This window comes from Lottia gigantea (genome assembly GCF_000327385.1).
Source record: "Lottia gigantea unplaced genomic scaffold LOTGIsca_17, whole genome shotgun sequence".
NCBI classification, from domain to species: domain Eukaryota; kingdom Metazoa; phylum Mollusca; class Gastropoda; family Lottiidae; genus Lottia; species Lottia gigantea.
The window spans coordinates 2,542,797-2,561,508 of record NW_008708133.1 but is presented as its reverse complement, the minus strand read 5'-3'; the positions used below and the strand labels follow the sequence as shown (position 1 = coordinate 2,561,508).

The 18,712-nt window shown below is 32.6% G+C and overlaps 2 protein-coding genes across 2 annotated transcripts; both read left to right on the top strand.

The window, feature by feature from the left end:
- Positions 1-294: 294 nt before the first annotated feature.
- On the top strand, positions 295-5,771 carry LOTGIDRAFT_113326 (hypothetical protein; the record flags this gene model as incomplete). The annotated part of the gene is made up of 10 exons (XM_009051726.1): positions 295-438; positions 2,551-2,784; positions 2,982-3,069; positions 3,323-3,418; positions 3,535-3,686; positions 3,864-4,013; positions 4,440-4,584; positions 4,873-5,008; positions 5,257-5,347; positions 5,574-5,771. The coding sequence occupies 10 exons, from the start codon at positions 295-297 to the stop codon at positions 5,769-5,771; spliced, it is 1,434 nt and encodes a 477-aa protein (XP_009049974.1).
- A 1,216-nt stretch (positions 5,772-6,987) lies between these two features.
- LOTGIDRAFT_213446 (hypothetical protein) lies at positions 6,988-13,272 on the top strand (the record flags this gene model as incomplete). Its single annotated transcript, XM_009051725.1, has 6 exons — positions 6,988-7,040; positions 9,410-9,823; positions 11,488-11,652; positions 12,169-12,375; positions 12,765-12,857; positions 13,079-13,272. The coding sequence occupies exons 2-6, from the start codon at positions 9,457-9,459 to the stop codon at positions 13,270-13,272; spliced, it is 1,026 nt and encodes a 341-aa protein (XP_009049973.1). The 5' UTR covers positions 6,988-7,040; positions 9,410-9,456.
- Positions 13,273-18,712: the final 5,440 nt, after the last annotated feature.

Sequence of the window (18,712 nt, the reverse complement as noted above, 5' to 3'; positions counted from 1 at the left end):
TGTAGATAACTCAATTATACTCGTCTATATTAAATAGGCCAAATTTTAAACATGATATAAGATTTAATAGCTTACTTCAATGGTATTTATGTATGTCACAGTCAAGTAACTTCGTGCAATCTTCTAGATATATATTTTCAGTGTTACAGAAACGTCCCGGTAAAATAACAAATTATTTCTCTCTCCCTCCCTTTTCCAGCCTCTTTACCTGTATGAATAAATTAACAGATCTGCAATTGACTGATTTTATATTTAGTTCCGTTATACTGGAGTGAGAGATGGAAATTGGGTTACATGGTTTTCTTTGGTTGTGCTGTTCATTTTGGAATAAGAACTAATCTCAGTGTGGCTATAGTTTGTATGGTAAACAGCACTGGGCTAAATAGTACCACTGATCTTATTAATAACCATACTCGACATTCCTTTCCATTATCGGAGGTAAGTTGCAACATTATATGCTTTTGGCAACTTTACTCTTGCAAATTGAAAGTGTGGTAGTGCTAACGAATATTGATTATGTACACTCTATCTAAAGTGCAGTTTAGGATCATTAAAAACGATCATTATTTCAGAAAGTCCGGCTAACATTTTGTTAAACCTTAATGAATATTTGTTAATTTAATTTTACGTTTAGGTTTGTAGTTTCAGTGAAAGAGTTAAAAAAATAGTATTTAGTTACTATTATGTAATAATTATATATTGATAATATTTTTGAGTTTTAAGTCAGTGTGATAGAAGCACTGCGAATTCCCATTACATACTCGCCTTAACAATTATAGTGAACATTGCTTTGACCCTGTGTCAGTGATTTCTGTTAGGCCCCCAAGTTGTCACAATTAGTCGAAATCGTCAGTCATTTTTCATTCACCAGTCGAGGTGGAGTTTTTGCAAGTAATTGTACAATGATGCTCAATACTTGAAACTTTTTTTAGCTTAGCTATCTTGATGTTTAAGGGTCCATGTTTAAGGGTCTTAAAGAGAAGTGTCCTTTACTGGTTTTGAATCAACAATCAAGTTTTTATCATGCATGGAATATCTAGTATTAGAGTATTAGTGCCATTTAACATCATAAATTAAATGAATATCATTTAAAGTTCCTTTATTGAAAAGTGAGCTGAATACATTCAAGTAAGTTTGTAGCCGGGCTAACTCGTTGGGGTTGAATCTTATGAACTTTATTACATCATAAACAAACACCTTGAAATAATAATATACACAATAATAACAAATATAATACCTGTACAATTAAAACATAAAACACCGAATATTATTATCACTGTAAGTTAAATGATAATATGCACATGATTAAATATAGCACCTTATGATAAATTAATATGGATAATATATACAGAGAATAAATATGCAAACATGAATACTAACCAAAAGATGGGGTGTTTAGCTAACAACTGATATTATCTTCACTAAGCTTATATTATTGTTGAAGAAAAGTTGTTCCAAAGATGGTAGAACTTGGTAGAAAATTGAGGCTCCAAACAGATATACACTATTTCAAAAGATTGAAAGAAACCACTCCAAGTGAGACTATAGAGATCTAAAAAGATTCACTGGAATGACAAAAGTCAGTCACAATCTACTGTGGTCAGTCACAATATCATTTGTGATTGACTTCGGGGTCTTATTTCTGTTGAATAGCAACTTGTTACCTTTCAACCAACCACCCTAAACTCTATCTACCTATGATAATGTACATTATATTCGATAAAAAGTAATGACAATGTCCATTGTATCTGACAAGTTATGATAATGAATACGTTGTATGTGACCAGTTATGTTTATGTCTAGGGTATCTGACCAGTTATGATACACATCGTGTCTTACGAATTGTGGAAATGTACAAAGAATCTAACGATAATGTCCATTGTAACTAAAGAGTATGATAATGTATATTGTATCTGACAAATTATGGCAATGTATATTGTATCTGACAAGTTATGATAATGTATATTGTTTCTGACAAGTTATGGTGATGTATATTGTATCTGACAAGTAATGGTAAGTTATAATAATGTATATCGTTATACCTTACAAGATATGGTAATGCATATTGTATCTGACAAGTTATGATAATGTATATTGTTTCTGACAAGATATGGTAATGTATATTGTATCTGACAAGTTATGATAATGTATATTGTTTCTGACAAGTTATGATAATGTATATTGTTTCTGACAAGTTATGATAATGTATATTTTATTTGACAAGTTATGGCATTGTATATTGTTTCTGACAAGTTATGATAATGTATATTGTTTCTGGCAAGTTATGATAATGTATATTTTATTTGGCAAGTTATGGCATTGTATATTGTTTCTGACAAGTTATGATAATGCATATTGTACCTGACAAGTTATACACATATTGAAACTATCTAACTATAATATGATTTACAATGTAATATTATAATGTGTGTAGATACACTATTATAATATAATAATAAAATGTCAGTTATAATAGCATAGAAGCTATGCGTATCGTGATTGTTTCTTGAAGCATGTATGGTAACAATTGATTGCGCTTGTCTTTTTCAGAGTGGTAATTTGGATTGGAGTTCAAATGAACAAACTGGTTTACTAAGTTCGTTTTTCTATGGTTATATAATCCTTCAGTTACCAGGGGGGTGGATTGCTTCTAAATTTGGTGCCAAAAGACTTGTTGGGGCTATGATGACATTGGCAGGGCTAATAACAATTACCATGCCATTAGTTGCCAAAAAAGGGATAATATACATGTACATATCTAGATTCTTAGTTGGGTTATTTGGAGTAAGTATTATAAATATCCACTGTTCATTTTTTTAAAAATGCTAACCTCTTGAATTGTTTATATTTTTACATTTTCAAAATTAGTTGCCTAGGTGTATGTTTACCTTAGAACGCTACTGGAAGTGTTGCATCAGTTAAACCTATATATAATTTGATAGAGATTTTTTTTTATTACTTAACTGTTACATTTTTGTTAGGGTGCAATTTATCCATCATTGTTTTGTCTGTTTGGACGTTGGGCTCCGCCATTAGAAAGAACTAAATTGATAGCATTAGCAAGCTCAGGTAAGCTTTTTTTGCGAATTTTATATAAAAATCCTTCATAGCTCTCAAGAAACTTTCATATGTAAACAGCTCTTTACAGAACACGGTGATTTTAATGATTTATGCTTTGTACATCTTTATATAAAAGTGGTCAGGAATATCCTTTTCAAGGATAACTTTGGTAACGTGTCGGAAAAGCAATATGAAGACCGAGGAGAGAACACCAATATGTAGGCTACTTACCTTGTGTACTGTGTCTTTTATTTTGTTGAAGGTTGTGCTGCAGGTGTAATAATTACAATGACAGGTTCTGGGCTTTTATGTGATTATGGTTTTGCTGGAGGTTGGCCGTCCATCTTTTATCTTACAGGTAGGCATAGCTTATATAATTCCGATCTGATTTTTAAACTATTTTAGTAAAATATCAACATGAACATTGTCATGAACATGACATGTAAAATGTAAGAGGTCGGTATTTCTTTGTAGGAATATTTGCTATTTTTTGGTCAGTGGTATGGATGCTTGTTGTATCTGATACACCGTGTACAAGTAAAAATATAACAGAAGAAGAAAGAAAATATATTGTAGATAGTTTACCTATAACAACGGTAACAGTTTTGATTTCAAAAAAGGTCCCAGTTAAGTTATCTCCAATCTTCAAGGACAGCGAATAGACATTCAACATTTCGCCTTTAGATAACATACCTTTTGGGTATACGCTTACAGAATATATCATATACATAAGATGCCGTTTAGGTTTTTCATTTGACACCTGCACATGTTTAATGATGATCTGATCCTTTGCCATATTTCAGAATACAGATATACCATGGTTAAGTATTTTAACCAGTCCTGCTACCTGGGCCTGTGCTATAGGTAATTTTTGTACAGATTGGGTTGACTATACATTATTAACATGTTTACCGTTATTTATGAAAGATGTTTTAAAATATGATATTAAATCTGTAAGTTGACATGTAATAATAGTATAGCTAATGTTGCTTGTTTGTATATTAATTACACACCAAGACCCGACGACTCTTTTGGTGGAAAAGACTGTCCCCGAGGTCATTCTTCAACCTGAAAAGTGTATGCCCAAGTCAAAAGTTCATCTACGATAGGTATACTGACACCATATGCCACATTACAACTATAGTTTGTCGACGTGGCTACGATTGGCTTCGTTTTTCCGAGAATCTTGTCTTGACGTATGCCTCTCATGGATCGTCTGAGTAGGGTACTCCCAAGAAATTTGGTGCATTCAGACACATATTTTGGTGCGGAAACGTATTTTTTTTTAAATTGTAAATAAAGTGGGGGTACAGATGGAATACGCCTTTTTCTGGCGCCTCCACTGCGTGTCACATCTTAAATTTTTTATCTATTAACAGAATGGAGTATATTCAACATTACCACCTCTAACATCATTCATTATGGCATTGATCTCCAGTTATTTAGCTGATACTTTAAGAAGTAAACAGTTATGCAATACTATAAATACTAGAAAAGCATTCCAATGCACAGGTAAGATATTATGTCTAATATTGTTTGATTCGATCTAAATGACTTGTCTCGTCTTTATTATTTAAAACATATTTACACATAATCCCTTGGCGACATTTAGGGGTAGAGATAACATTAAATAACAGAACACAATTTTATGGTATACTACTCCTTGGTTTTATTACACACTTCACCTGAAGATGATAATGTAGATTGTTGAAACGTCGTGTGTAATAAAACTAAGGAGTGGTATACCATAAAATTGTGTTCTGTTATTTAATATTTACACATGGTTATATCTTATAGGTTATATGGTGGCAGTGGGATTTCTAATAGGCACTGGTTATATTTCTATACAAGAGAGATATCTGGCTGTGGTATTTCTATCTCTGAGCACAGCAGCGTTAGCGTGTTCATCAGCTGGATATATAGCAAATATTGTTGATTTTGCTCCAAGGTATGTTGAATCTTTCCATTGAAGTATAGAATTATACCTTCTTCTTAGAAGGTCCTTATCCTTAGAACTTGCCTCAACATTGAAAGGTATACTTTTTGAAATGTTATGCGTATCTGCAAAGATGCTGTCTTGAAAAACTGTATCTATGCAACCGAAAAACATAAACAACTACTTACTGAATGGGTTTTCAATCCCTTAAACTTGTAGATATAATTCCACAATTTCCAAGAAAAACATTTGTGTTTTAGATATTCTGGTATTATTTGTGGAATCTGTAATTTTGTCGGTACTATTCCTGGAATGGTTGCACCTATTGTAGCTGGTGCACTAACACCTAATGTAAGTCATTTACAAGCTGATACATGTAGCATACAATACAGAAAGAAATCTAAGACCCCCAAGATCGCATGCATAATACATTGATAACGCTTAATACGTACGTGCCAATGGTTCGACATATGATGCGCGTCAAAAATAGATTTGTAAGCTCTTTGAACAGGGGTTTTTTCATTTGATTCAGCGTAGTCTTTCTATATATCATTTACTCATTTCTCTGATATTCCAGAAATCACAAGAAGAATGGAGACACGTATTTTATTTAGGAGCCTTAGTGTGTGTTGTTGGAGCTGTACTATATGCTATTTTAGCACGGGCCTCGGTGCAATCGTGGGCGATTTCTCAACTAGAAATAACTGTACCACTACCAAGTGATAATATACAGTCGGACTCAGAATTCCACTCCCCAATAAACCATTATATATAGAGAGGTGTCTCTAATGAACATATTTCTTTAAAACAATTGAACATACATGGTATACCATAGTAGGCTACCTCACCACGATAGCCTACGAACATTATAATTGAAATACGCCATTTTATAATAGAAATATAATACAAAGGTGAGAAATAGGTTTCATTGTGTATAGAAGCACTATAAAATTAATTTGTTATAAAACTGAAACTATATGAATATGAAATGATAATATCAGTCATCCAATTATTTATGTGTGACAAATTGGTTAAAAAAATTACCGGATAGCCTACATTTTCACATTATTAAAAAAAATCACATGAGAAGGGACTGGCCTATATCACACAATTACCAAATATCACAATTTTTTATAGACCGAATTTCCTTATAATCCTAAGCTGTAATCGGAAATCAAGTGTCGTCTCTAGAATGCAGAGCAATGAACGAAGTCACATGATAAACTAGTAGATTCCATGTTAGCAGAAAAATTCTGTAGAACACAATGTGCACCATATTCTTATGTTGTTTCGATGACTTTTAGCAATAAATATACTTATCTTATATTTTGTCAGTCACTACTTTTTTAAATCATTGTTCTTTGAAGGAATAGTCATGAGTTATAATGAAATATTATTAAAGATAAATACTAAGAGAAGTTACCACTGGGTATCCATTCAACGTGACACTGTGTTCCCGACTTATTTATAAATCATTGTACACGAAAATAGGTGACGCATTTAATGATTCAGCAGCCATTACCGAGTTGGTTGCTAATGAAATATGGGTCAAAGTGAAGGATTCATAAAAAAAAATCGAAACAAACCAATTTTAATTATTCTATAGAAGATCCGAGGAAACGTCTAAGATATATTTTTTTAATTTTGACGAAATTCGTTGTTGAATCCTTATATGCACGAATATAGGTATAGATTATATATTATTATATATATATATGTATTAGATTAAAGATTCGAAAGTTTAGAAAATCGGATTTCACAGTGCAAAATTCTCTTCCAAAAATTGCAAATTCCTACACTGACCATAAAAACATTAATGCACATGCCTGTTAGACAGAGGCATATTTCAAATCATGTTGCCTTTGTTTAGATAAAGTTTTACGCCTAGCAGCTTTAAAACGTATCGAAAGTTTAATAGTGGTCTGGATATATTTTTCTAACTTCCGCTTTAAGATATTTATCTCCCCCGGAGAAACAATTTACTATTTTGGAAAGTATTTCCTTAATTGTCTATCCCGAATCCTTTGAAAGTGTATTTATGACGGTTAGTCTTAAGACCAATTTTTGTCTTGTTGCTCCTTAGTAGGCCTATAAATTATTACAGGTAGGAAACGAAAGTTTGACAATTTACCATGACCATGTATGATGTAGTGTACAGTAGCTTACATGGTGTCTGTGATTCCCAAACAAATGTTTTATGACTGCCGACCATAGAGTTATAGAAACTAGAGTCTACACTGATCACGTGACCGCGGGCCGACAAGTAGCCTTGTCAGCCATCGCGAGTCCGGGGACTTGACTTGATGTTAAAGCTTGACCTACTTATTGTTTTTGTACACAATATGCCTGAAAGTTGTTGTTGTTACGGGTGTTCTAACACGAGAAAGAAAGGGAATGGCTTAGCATTTCATAGGCAAGTCTATTATCATGATTTAATCCCTCTTTCAAACAAATTCGGCCTAGCCTATTCTATGACGAAGCCAATGAAGGCTCTACAGGCTAGAATTAGAAACTAGACGTCTAGGCTCTAGGTCTATAGACTCTATAGAATTGGCCCACTGCTACTGCCTATAACTATAATCTTTAGGTTATGTAGCCATCGGTTTATATATGATTGAATATATCTAAAAGTCTGAAAGTCTCTTTTATATTATAGGCCTCAACTCCCTTACAACTAGTACCTACGGCTTACTAGGCCTAGGCCTATAACCCTTCACACAAACCTCTCGAATCAATTCCTCTTCGCCACCTAGCCTAAACAAACAATCAAATTAATAAACAGATAAATAGATAAATGAATCTGCCATTCATGTTTCTACCTCAGGTTGCTATTCGTGTAGTATCTGAGACTTTTTTGAAGGCACAACAATGTAAGCGTAAGGTATAAAAACATAAGTCTTAATAGGCCAAGGCTAGGTCTATGTACGTAGGCTACTGGTAGGCTATTAAGATCGAGACTTAATAATGAGATATGTTTCAATCCAGATTTCCACTTAAAGACCAAGAATTATCTGCTAAATGGGTTGCTAATATCCGGAGAGAAAATTTTGTTCCAAGTAAACATCATGTAGGCCTAATAAGTCAGTGCCTATTTTCTCTTTTTTATAAAAATGAGCTTTACCCACCGGGCACTTTAAGACTATTAACTCTTCATAACCTAAAAATTAATATAATGAAATAGACGAATAGATAGAAAAAAGCTTTATTCTCCGAAATAATGAAATGAAACTTGTTTTTTTTTAATTTTCATCTAAGGGAAATAGACATGAAATAAGAAGATCGAAGATCGTCCATTGTAAACAAACAGTATATCCGGGTATTCACTCCGGAAACTCCCCGGAATCGTGATGGCTGACGTCGCTTCATGACAGCACGAATCTTTAACGTTGAGCCAATGGGAGTCACGTGATAAGTGTGGACTCTAGTTTCTATATATAATTCTATGCTGCCGACCCTGCTGTAATCAATGCAATTACTACTGGTAGCTTTAAACAAGTGTTCTGCTGTTATATTGTTGACGAAATAAATGGAGGTGAAAGGGTCTTCTATATCCTGTAATAAATTGTTACCATTATTAGTATTACCCCAGGGCTGGGCGATATTGGTTCAGGATCAGGATATAAAGCAATTATAATACAGTGGTGTAACCTATTTTTGTGGTTATAAGGATTCAACACCGAATTTCGTCAAATTTTATGTCTTAGATGTATCCTCAGATATTTTACAAAATAATTAAAATTGGTTTATTTCGATTTTCTTTATGAATCCTTCACTTTGACCCATATTTTATGAGCAACCAACTCGGCAACGGCGGCAGAATGCGTGACCTATTTTCGTGTACAATGTTTGATCTATAAATAAGTCTAGAAAAACACGTTGTATGGATACCGGGTGGTATAATTAACTTCTCTTAGTATTTATCTTTAATATCAATTCATTATAACTAGTGACAATTCCTTCAAAGAACCACGATGTTTAAAAAAAATGGTGACTGACAAAAATATCTGTATCAAGTATTAAGTTACTTGTTAAAATCATGTAGATGATCTTATCTGGATAAAAATTTTACAATATATCATGATAACTACCATATAGTTATAGGCCATATAACTAACAATATAAATTCCTATACCAGTATTTATCATGATTCCGGTTTATCGCCCAGCCTTATATTAGCCTAGCCTAGTAAACCACCTATTAATTAATTTTAGTTCTATGATTTTATGAATACAGACTCTGAGCCTTATGATAATAAACACTTTTATAAATGGGGTCATGATTTTTGTCAGTCCAATGGTACAAACATAGATCAGATTCATTGTAGGCCTGAAAGCATTGCTTTCAAGTTAACATGACGTGTAAAAGACATAAACAACCTATTAAAATGAGTATGGTACAAATGATTTATTGCAGGTTATCTTATTTGAGGAAAACAAACTAGTTGAAAATAGGGTTACATCATGTCAAATCCAAAATATAAGTGGGAGAAGTTAGAACCTATGACAGATATTCGGGTATTTACAACTTTGGTTCCTAATGAGTCATCATTGTATGCAGTTGGTGGATGTGATGAAAAGGGAACACCAATTGACAGTTTAGAAGTATATAATGATGAGACAAAGAAATGGACCAAATTAGAAAGTATGCCTACTAAAAGAGCGGGAGTAGCTGTAGTAATAATAGGGAAAAAGTTAATAGCTATTGGTGGTGTATCAGAAACACAAACACCATTAGATGTCGTAGAAATGTTTGATTTAGAAGAAAAGAAGTGGAGTAAAGTTGAAACATTACCTGAACCTTTAATGGGTGTATCTGTGATAGTTAAAGGTTCGTTTTACAATTTTTATTTATTGAGTTCAAGAGTTTTCATGCATAAGCCAAACACCTAAATATCCAAACAACCTAGAAAGTGTTAAATCAATTTATTTTAATTAGCCCAGTGATAGATTACAAAACATCATCACAAGGTTTAACATTGTTGCATTGGCCTAAATTAATTATCAGAAAGTAATCCGTCATAAAACCTTTTTTTAGACCAGTAAAATTGTTGTTAATGTTCTCACTTGTGTAAGCTATATCTTAATTTTATACGCCCACATGAAATGGAGGGCATATATTGGTGTCACCTTCGTCCGTCGGTTCCTTCGTCCTCAATTGTTCGTAAACTCCTACTAGGAACCACAATTCTTGATGGATTTTGACGAAACTTAGTGTGAATATTGGTTATCACCCAATGATAAACCCTAATGAAAATCAGAAGCATCAAAAATATCTAGTATGAGTTATTGCCCTTGGTGTTGAAAACACGCTAAATTTTTAGCTCGTAAACACTCTAGAAGGGACAATATAGGATGGATTTTGCCGAAAATTGGTGTTAGTGTTTGATATCACTAATTGATGAGCCCTATTGAAAATCATAAGAATTGAAAAATGTTTAATATGAGTTATTGCCCTTGTTCTTGAAAACATGTTCAAGTTTTAGCCTGTAAAAACTCTAGGGCATATATTGGTGTGACCATTGTCTGTCCGTCCGTCGGTTCATTCGTCCTTAATTGTTCGTAAACTCCTACTAGGAACCACAATTCTTCACGCATTTTGACGAAACTTAGTGTGAGTATTGGTTATCACCCAATGATGAACCTTAATGAAAATCAGAAAGATCGAAAAATATTTAGTATGAGTTATTGCCCTTGTTGTTGAAAACACGCTAAATTATTAGCTCATAAACACTCTAGAAGGGACAATACAGGATGGATTTTGCCGAAAATTGGTGTTAGTGTTTGATATCACTAATTGATGAGCCCTATTGAAAATCATAGGAATTGAAAAATGTTTAATACGAGTTATTGCCTTGTTCTTAAAAACATGTTCAAGTTTTAGCCTGTAAAAACTCTAGAAGGCCCAATTCTTGACAGATTTTGACAAAACTTGGTAATATTATTCAGTATTGCCCCAAAAAGTTCAAAAGAAGTGTATGACTGAAGATTAAATATTTCATACTGGTGATTGTTACTGTACTGCCAAATATATTTATTCAAAATCAAAGCTATATTACCTTGCCTGGCAATTTAATATTGTGATCAGTTCTCTCCCTTGACTATTGAAATTAAAAAAATATATTTTCATCAGTTACATCTACATCCTTTGAACTTTTTGTTGGCACATTCCTATTTGTTGTGTTTGTTTTGTATGTTGAACAGCTATGATGGTGTGGTGCCAAGCAGGGTATATTTACTCTTCTAGACACCTGATACCACTTTTCATTCTAAAATACTTACTCATTTATGATTCCTCTTATGAAAAGTTCATTAGCTCCTACCAATGTTTTGCCAGTATGTTGTTTTGATTTCGGGTTTCGTTTTGCAGTTTGAATCGTTAGTAGATGGTTTATTAATTAATAATATATGAACTCAATGGCATAACATTAGTAAACTCATAAAACTTCATTTTGACCATGGTATCTGATTGTTGTCTAATTCCTTTCCTTTCAGATAGCAAAATTTTATTGATTGGGGGTATGGCCAAGAATACCAATCCAAAGGATTTATTCCTAGAATATGACATTGATCAAAATAAATGGAAACAGTTACCGTCCATGCCTTCACCTAGATATGCTTCATCAGCATTTCTTTTACAAGATAAACTATACGTTTTAGGTAAGAAACCTTAGTGTAAAGACAAGCAAGTAATCCTTTTCTGATAGTAGTTGTAATTTAGAAAAAAGATATACTGTAGTTGTTGTATTTAGCTTTCAATATCCCCTCTTAGTACTAAAATCCCGGATGTCTGGCTCTCCTAAAATTAAAAACACAAACTGTAGACTTGACAAAAGCGTGCTATTAACATTTTTGTGTCCATACAACATTAAATTAGTCCTTTAAGTGTCTAAATGGCCACAGAATTTTAGGAGAACTAGATTTTAAAAGTAGCTGGTTTAAAAATATTTAGATGACTATATCCCTTTTACATTTCTCTGTTAATACAATGTAAAACTTGGTTAGCTTACATAATATCATAATATTAACTGAAATATTCTGCTGCTGTGTTCAAATGAATTATACATACCTGGAAAAAAAAACAGTTAGTATAAATCAGCTACCTTTGAACCATTTGTTAGAAAGGTTCTTGTACAGATGCCATATTATCATTGTATTTATGTATTATTTTGACAGGTGGAAGACAAGGTAAACTACCAAGCTTAGCAGTTGACTGTTTTGACTTTACTACCAATAAGTGGGAACAATTAGAGAATATACCCAGTAAAAGAGTATTTGCTATGTATGCTGCAACAGATACCCATTTATTTAGTATGGGTGGATTAAGCCATCCTGCCAGTAAAGGTTTTACTAATACCTGTGAAGTTTACAGCATTGAAAAAAGTGAGTTTTTTGTTCCTTAGGCCAAGTTAAGTGTTCATTGCCTAGTAAGGATGACAGACTTGATGAATGAAGGATAAACTGACTGAGATTCTCAGTGAATGGAAGGATAACCTTACAGAGATTCTCAGTGAATGGGAGCAAAAAAACTGACTGAGATTCTCAGTGGTGAATGATAGTAATAAACTGACTATCAGTGAAGGGAATGATAAAATGGCTGAGATTCTCATGAATGATAAATGTAAACTGACTTAAATTATCAGTAAATTGGAGTTCTAATTTAACTGAGATTCTCAATAAATGGTGGTAATAAACTGACCGAGATTCTCAATGAATGGGAGTAATACACTGACTGATATTCTGACTGACTTCACTGTATTATTTATATATAGAAAATTGGACGGTTGGTAATAATATGATGGTAAAACGTGGTGATTTTGCTATTGGTGTCTGTGGAGGTAAAGTTGTTTGTGTTGGTGGATTAAGTAAGTGTTGCTAAATTTTTGCTCTTCATCTATTTTCTGTTCAATTTTTGCTTGCACCACAAATCTCGAAACATTATCAAGGAATACAAGAAATACAGTCTTTCATAGTAGATAACCTAAAGCTTGATTTTTCTGTTGATAAGTGGATCTTAATTTCAGTTTGATAATAAGTACTTATTACAGTGGTACTTTTTCTACTCTTTGTATCTCTATTTTTCCAGCTAATGATGGAAAACCTACAAATCGAGTAGAGGCTTATGATGTGAAGAAAAATAAATGGTTACAATTAGCAGATTCTGAACAAAGTCACAGTTCTTGTGGTTATACTATGTGGAATGACAAGCTATATGTTGTTGGTGGACTATCAAGTGAAATGGGACCATGTAATTTTGCTGATGTTTTATATGTTGAATAAGATTGAGCTGTCTTCCTCTACTGCTAAGCTACTCAATGTGATACGTGTTTATAAAGCTTGACTTTTACAATGTTATTTATTATTGTGTAACTGCTCGATTGTATGCTGATGAATGTATGACCTGGTAGCCTATTGTTGAATATCTAAATTACTGTAATCATGTTGGATTTTGGATACACTGTGGAACATGAACCTAAATTTTAAAATGGACACAGACAGCTTTTTCAGAATATATATATATCCTTATCACTTCACTCATGTACATTTTGGGGATACTGATGTCTTTGCTCTAAATTTTCTCGTTAAGAGATAGAATAAGGGCAACCATCTATTAATGCTGTTGGCTTGACAAGGTTATAAGTTTTTTATTGTTTTTTTTTTTTTGCACCTATTTTAATTCTACGCATATTTCAAGTTGTTTTTGTAGATCCAAAAATTATGGAATGATGGGAAACACGATTTTAAGATTTCTTGTTCTCATTTCATACTTTATGCATCACATTTGTGAGGTAAGACTGAAGACAAAACATGGTACAATTGGGAAATCTAACAGCATAATTAATGGCTTATTAATATGTCAAAATAATTACTTCGTATCTTATTTTTCACAGTATGGTCATGCTTTATCTTAGTAAAGTATTCTGATTTATATGATCGATGCCAATATGAGTGAAACTGATCATAACTTTGATTTAGAACTTAAGACATAATGATATTGGATATGTCTTTGCCTTTCCATATTAGAAACCAAAAAATGATATGGATAATCTAGCAACATGTGTTTTAGATATGTTTAATTTTAGCCGATCACTGGCGGAGGCAGAGGGGACAGTGCCCCCCTCACAGCCCCAAAAGCAAGTTTTACGGGCAAAAGTCTCATAACTATTTCAGATATTTCGCCCCCCTCAGATGTAAACCTGGCTCTGCCACTGAGCTGGATCAAAGTATATTTCTTTTTTTTTGCCTGTTTTGGTTTATTAGTAAATATACACCCTGTCCAGCTTGTCTAAAGTAAGCTTTAGTTTGACTGACCTGTTTGTTCAAGGATTAACTAGTTTGTTTGTGTGTCATTTTGTTACTTTATTTTAACCATTTATCAACAATTATTTTTATCATTTTAGTCTGTTTATATGATTACCTCAGATTTGTGTTCTTCTAAACTAATCTTCTTTTCATTTGTCCCATTTTTATATATACTCGTCTTTATTGAAAGAAAACAAAAAATTCCACTGCATTATTTATATTTATAAAAGAAGACAATAGAAAATACATGTCATTGTTTTAATTCCATAAGATTTAACAGTATCAAATAAATCATAAAAATCAAAAAAACAAATCAATATCATACACAAGTAGAGAACAAATAAAATCACATAGAAACTTAATACAACAATCATTTACTATTCCACAAAAACTTTTAAGATCCCAGCAGCTTGTAATATTGGCATAGATCAAGTTACTGAGTAAAACTTGACTATATTCTTTTAGATATTACACAGTTTCATATCATATAACACAAGACAGAAAAATCAAACAAGATAATATTGGTGAGATCATCATTTATTTCATCTGTTATAGGAACAGCAGTTGAAACATTTATCAGAGGCCAAAAAAGCAAGATACCTGAGCAGTTGATATTTGCATATTGACATACATTTATTTGTAACAAAAAAAAAAAAAGTTCATTTTGCTGTAAATGTCACTTTCTAGGGACAAAAAAATTGTTTCTTGAAAATATATAATTATTTGCATTAAAAAGCAGGGACAAATTGTTACCTCGTAAATATTTCTAGTCTATGACAATATTTGTACATGTGTTTAAAAAAAGACTATAAAACAATCTGCGACAATATCAACTGTCTACATCAGGATAATCTTGTTGGGGAAGCACAGGCACGCCTGGGATTTGACTCAAGATTCAGGTTTGGTGACAAACTGTGCCAGCAGCATAAGATTATTGGAAGTAAAGGCATTGGTATGATGACATAGATAAGATTTGTGGCAGAAGCTCTGCCTCTGTTACAGACAATTTTAGATAAAATAAATACCGCCTTTAAGCTAAGTCAATACTGCTGGAGGTAAATACAAAAACCAACAAGGGAAAGGTAATCCACATGATCTGGATATTTAAGTAACACATAGCCAAAGTGATAGCATTAGATTTGTGCCAAAAGTTTCTGGGCCATTTTTTTTTTTACCAACTGTATCTTAAGTCTCAGAAATGGGAAAGCTTATCAGTAATAGTGTTCACAGCCCACCGTCGAAATCTGTCGGTATCCAGAATTATCCTCGTTTGAAAGTCTTTTTAACTTTCTCTATCATATATACAAAGACTTACATGGAAATAGTGAGTGATACTACTACTTCGAGATGTTTTTGAAGGAATTATCATAATTGTTATGCCATTTTCGTACATTTGTAGTATTTCTGAAGACTATTTACATATATTCAAGACTAATATAAACCCCCTAATATGGCACAAATGTCCCTTTAATCAATGGATAATTAATGCAAGTATGATTTCAGAGTAAAGTTAGTTTAACTAATCTGGATTTAATTTTTTTTCTGATGTAGGTCTACCTTGCAGCCATTTAGGATATCTGTCTACCGGTATCTATAAAGAACCAAATTTACACTGAGTTAAGATATACCTGATATAGTTATTAAGTAGGATTTACAAATGGTCTGGGACTGTAGATAAAGCTTCATCTGTGGAACGCCCTCTTATTAATACCTGAAAAAATATAGATGATATACTTCAAGCAAGAATAACTACATTCAATGTAGGAAAATCGAATTTTATAGTTTTTTTTTCTATTTTCATATTAGTAATGATAATTGATATTCTTACATTACCTTTGAAAGAATATAAACATTGGCACATATTATCACATTTTATTTTCACACTGATCAATTTACATTACAGCAAAATAAATTGGAAGTGTATTTATGTTTAATGTAATCTTACAGAGTGATAAAATGTGCATGACCCACTTCACATGGTCATTTGTCTTGTCACATGATAGAGCAGCATTTAATACCCCCTACTGATAACAAGATCAACATTCTTTCGGTAAATATATCATAATAATCATCACAACTAAAGGAATTCGAAATAATCATAATGTCAACAAATTTTAGATAAAATAATTCTTAAAGGGACAGGAAGGCCATTTTTTTGACCAATCATACATTAGTCTCAGAAACTGGAATTTTTTTTAGCTGAGCTAATCAGTTATACTGTTCACAGCACACGCTTGAATGTTAAAATGGTAATTTATGATACTTTGTGATATATAGAAAAAAAATAAGTATTTTTAAAGGAATAATGTGATTTTCATACATTTCTAGTACTTCTGAAGGCTATTTGCATATATTCAAGACTAAATCAACCCCCCAAAATGGCACATCTGTCCCTTTAATAGTCAATATATAAACAATATACATTAATATATTCAATCCATATTTATGCCACAAGACAACATACACCCAAGTCAGCTTAAAAAATAATTTGCCATTTATTACCACACTGTTAACATAAAAGCATTATCAACAAGCCTCCTCAATCCAGATATATTATACAAATTATATCAAAATTGAATGAAAACTCCATTATTTTGATGCCTGTTATACGAACAGGCTGAAAATAAACCTTGGTTCTGGAATATGTTCATTTATTGTGATCTTGTTAGACTAAGCTAAGGGGAGAAAATATATATTGACTTTCATGTCTAGTTACTAAGCAATTGAGTAGAGAATAAAAGATTGAGATTTTCATCAATGCGAAAATCATGGACTAACAATACTGTTCTGAAACTGATATTCAAATTCACTAATAAACTAGAGCCACACGTGGCACAGAATGGGACTTTGCAAATGTAGCAAATTGCAATAGACTCTGAAAAAATCAACCTTCTACGATAATTACATCACGTGCAAGAGCAGTCTAAAGGGAAGTTTTGATTCTTTGGAAGATTGTTATACCGGAAGTAGACAGACCTCACAAATGAAAGTGTCAGAAGATAGCCAAGGTCAATGACATTTGACATTGAAAAGGAGACGGTCAACAAAGGTCAAGGTTATGAGATACAAGTCATCAACATTTTAAAATATATACGGCTATAAAACCGGAAGTTGAGATAGGACAGCAAATATAAAAGTATAAATAGATAGCCAATGTGAATGACCTTTGATCCTACAAAAGTCAGGGGTCAAAAAAGGTCAAGGTCAAAAATTGAAAATTTTGAATTTTCAAAACCTGTTCCTTTTTTTTGAACGATACAGCCGAAACTACTTCAATCGAACTTCTGAGACAACGTGGCTCAACAGATGAAGTAATTGTATGCAAAGTTCCATTTTGAACAAATGTATAATTTGTGAGTTATGCCCCTGGCCAAAAATGGCAATAATGAGTAATTTAACCTGGATGTGCCACTCCCACCTCATTTTTTTTGGCATAAGTTAATTGATATTCTGAATGTGATGTTGTGTTCCAAATTTAAACCTTCTACATCATACAGGTCAAAAGATATAGGTCAACAAATGTCAATAAAGGTCAAAATCGAAAATTGAAAATATGGAAATTTCAAAACTCGTTCCTTTTTTTAAACTATAAAGCTGAAACAATTGACCTATTAGACAATCTGACCAAAATAATGAGGTAATTGTGTGCAAAGTTCCTTTTTGAACAAATGTATCCTATGCGAGTTATGCCCCCTTCCCCAAAATGTAAACAATTAGTAATTCAACCCTGATGTGCCACGCCCACCTCAACTTTTTTGTCATAGGTGAATTCATATTCAAATTATCTTGTTGTGTTCCAGGTTTAAATGTTCTACATCAAATAGGTCATAAGATATATACACACCAAGCTCAAAGAGGCAGAAATATTGTAAAAAAAACCTCAAATTTCACGAATTTCAATTTTGCTTTAAAATAACGATTGTTATATATCACTGGAAAGAGCATGAAAAGTCCATTAAGAATTGGATGAACGTATGAAGATTGTTATAACGGAAGTAGACAGACCTCACAAATGAAAGTATCAGAAGATAGCCAAGGTCAATGACATTTGACATTGAAAGGGAGACGGTCAACAAAGGTCAAGGTTACGAGATAAAAGTCATCAAAATTTTTAAATATATACGGCTATAAAACCGGAAGTTGAGATAGGACAGCAAATATAAAAGTATAAATGGATAGCCAATGTGAATGACCTTTAATCCTACAAAAATCAGGGTCAAAAAAGGTCAAGGTCAAAAATTGAAAATTTTGAATTTTCAAAACCTGTTCCTTTTTTTGAACTATAAAACTGAAACAATCGAACTTCCAAGACAACGTGGCTCAACGTATGAAGTAATTGTATGCAAAGTTCCATTTTGAACAAATGTATACGTTGCGAGTTATGTCCCTTGCCAAAATTGTCAATAATGAGTAATTT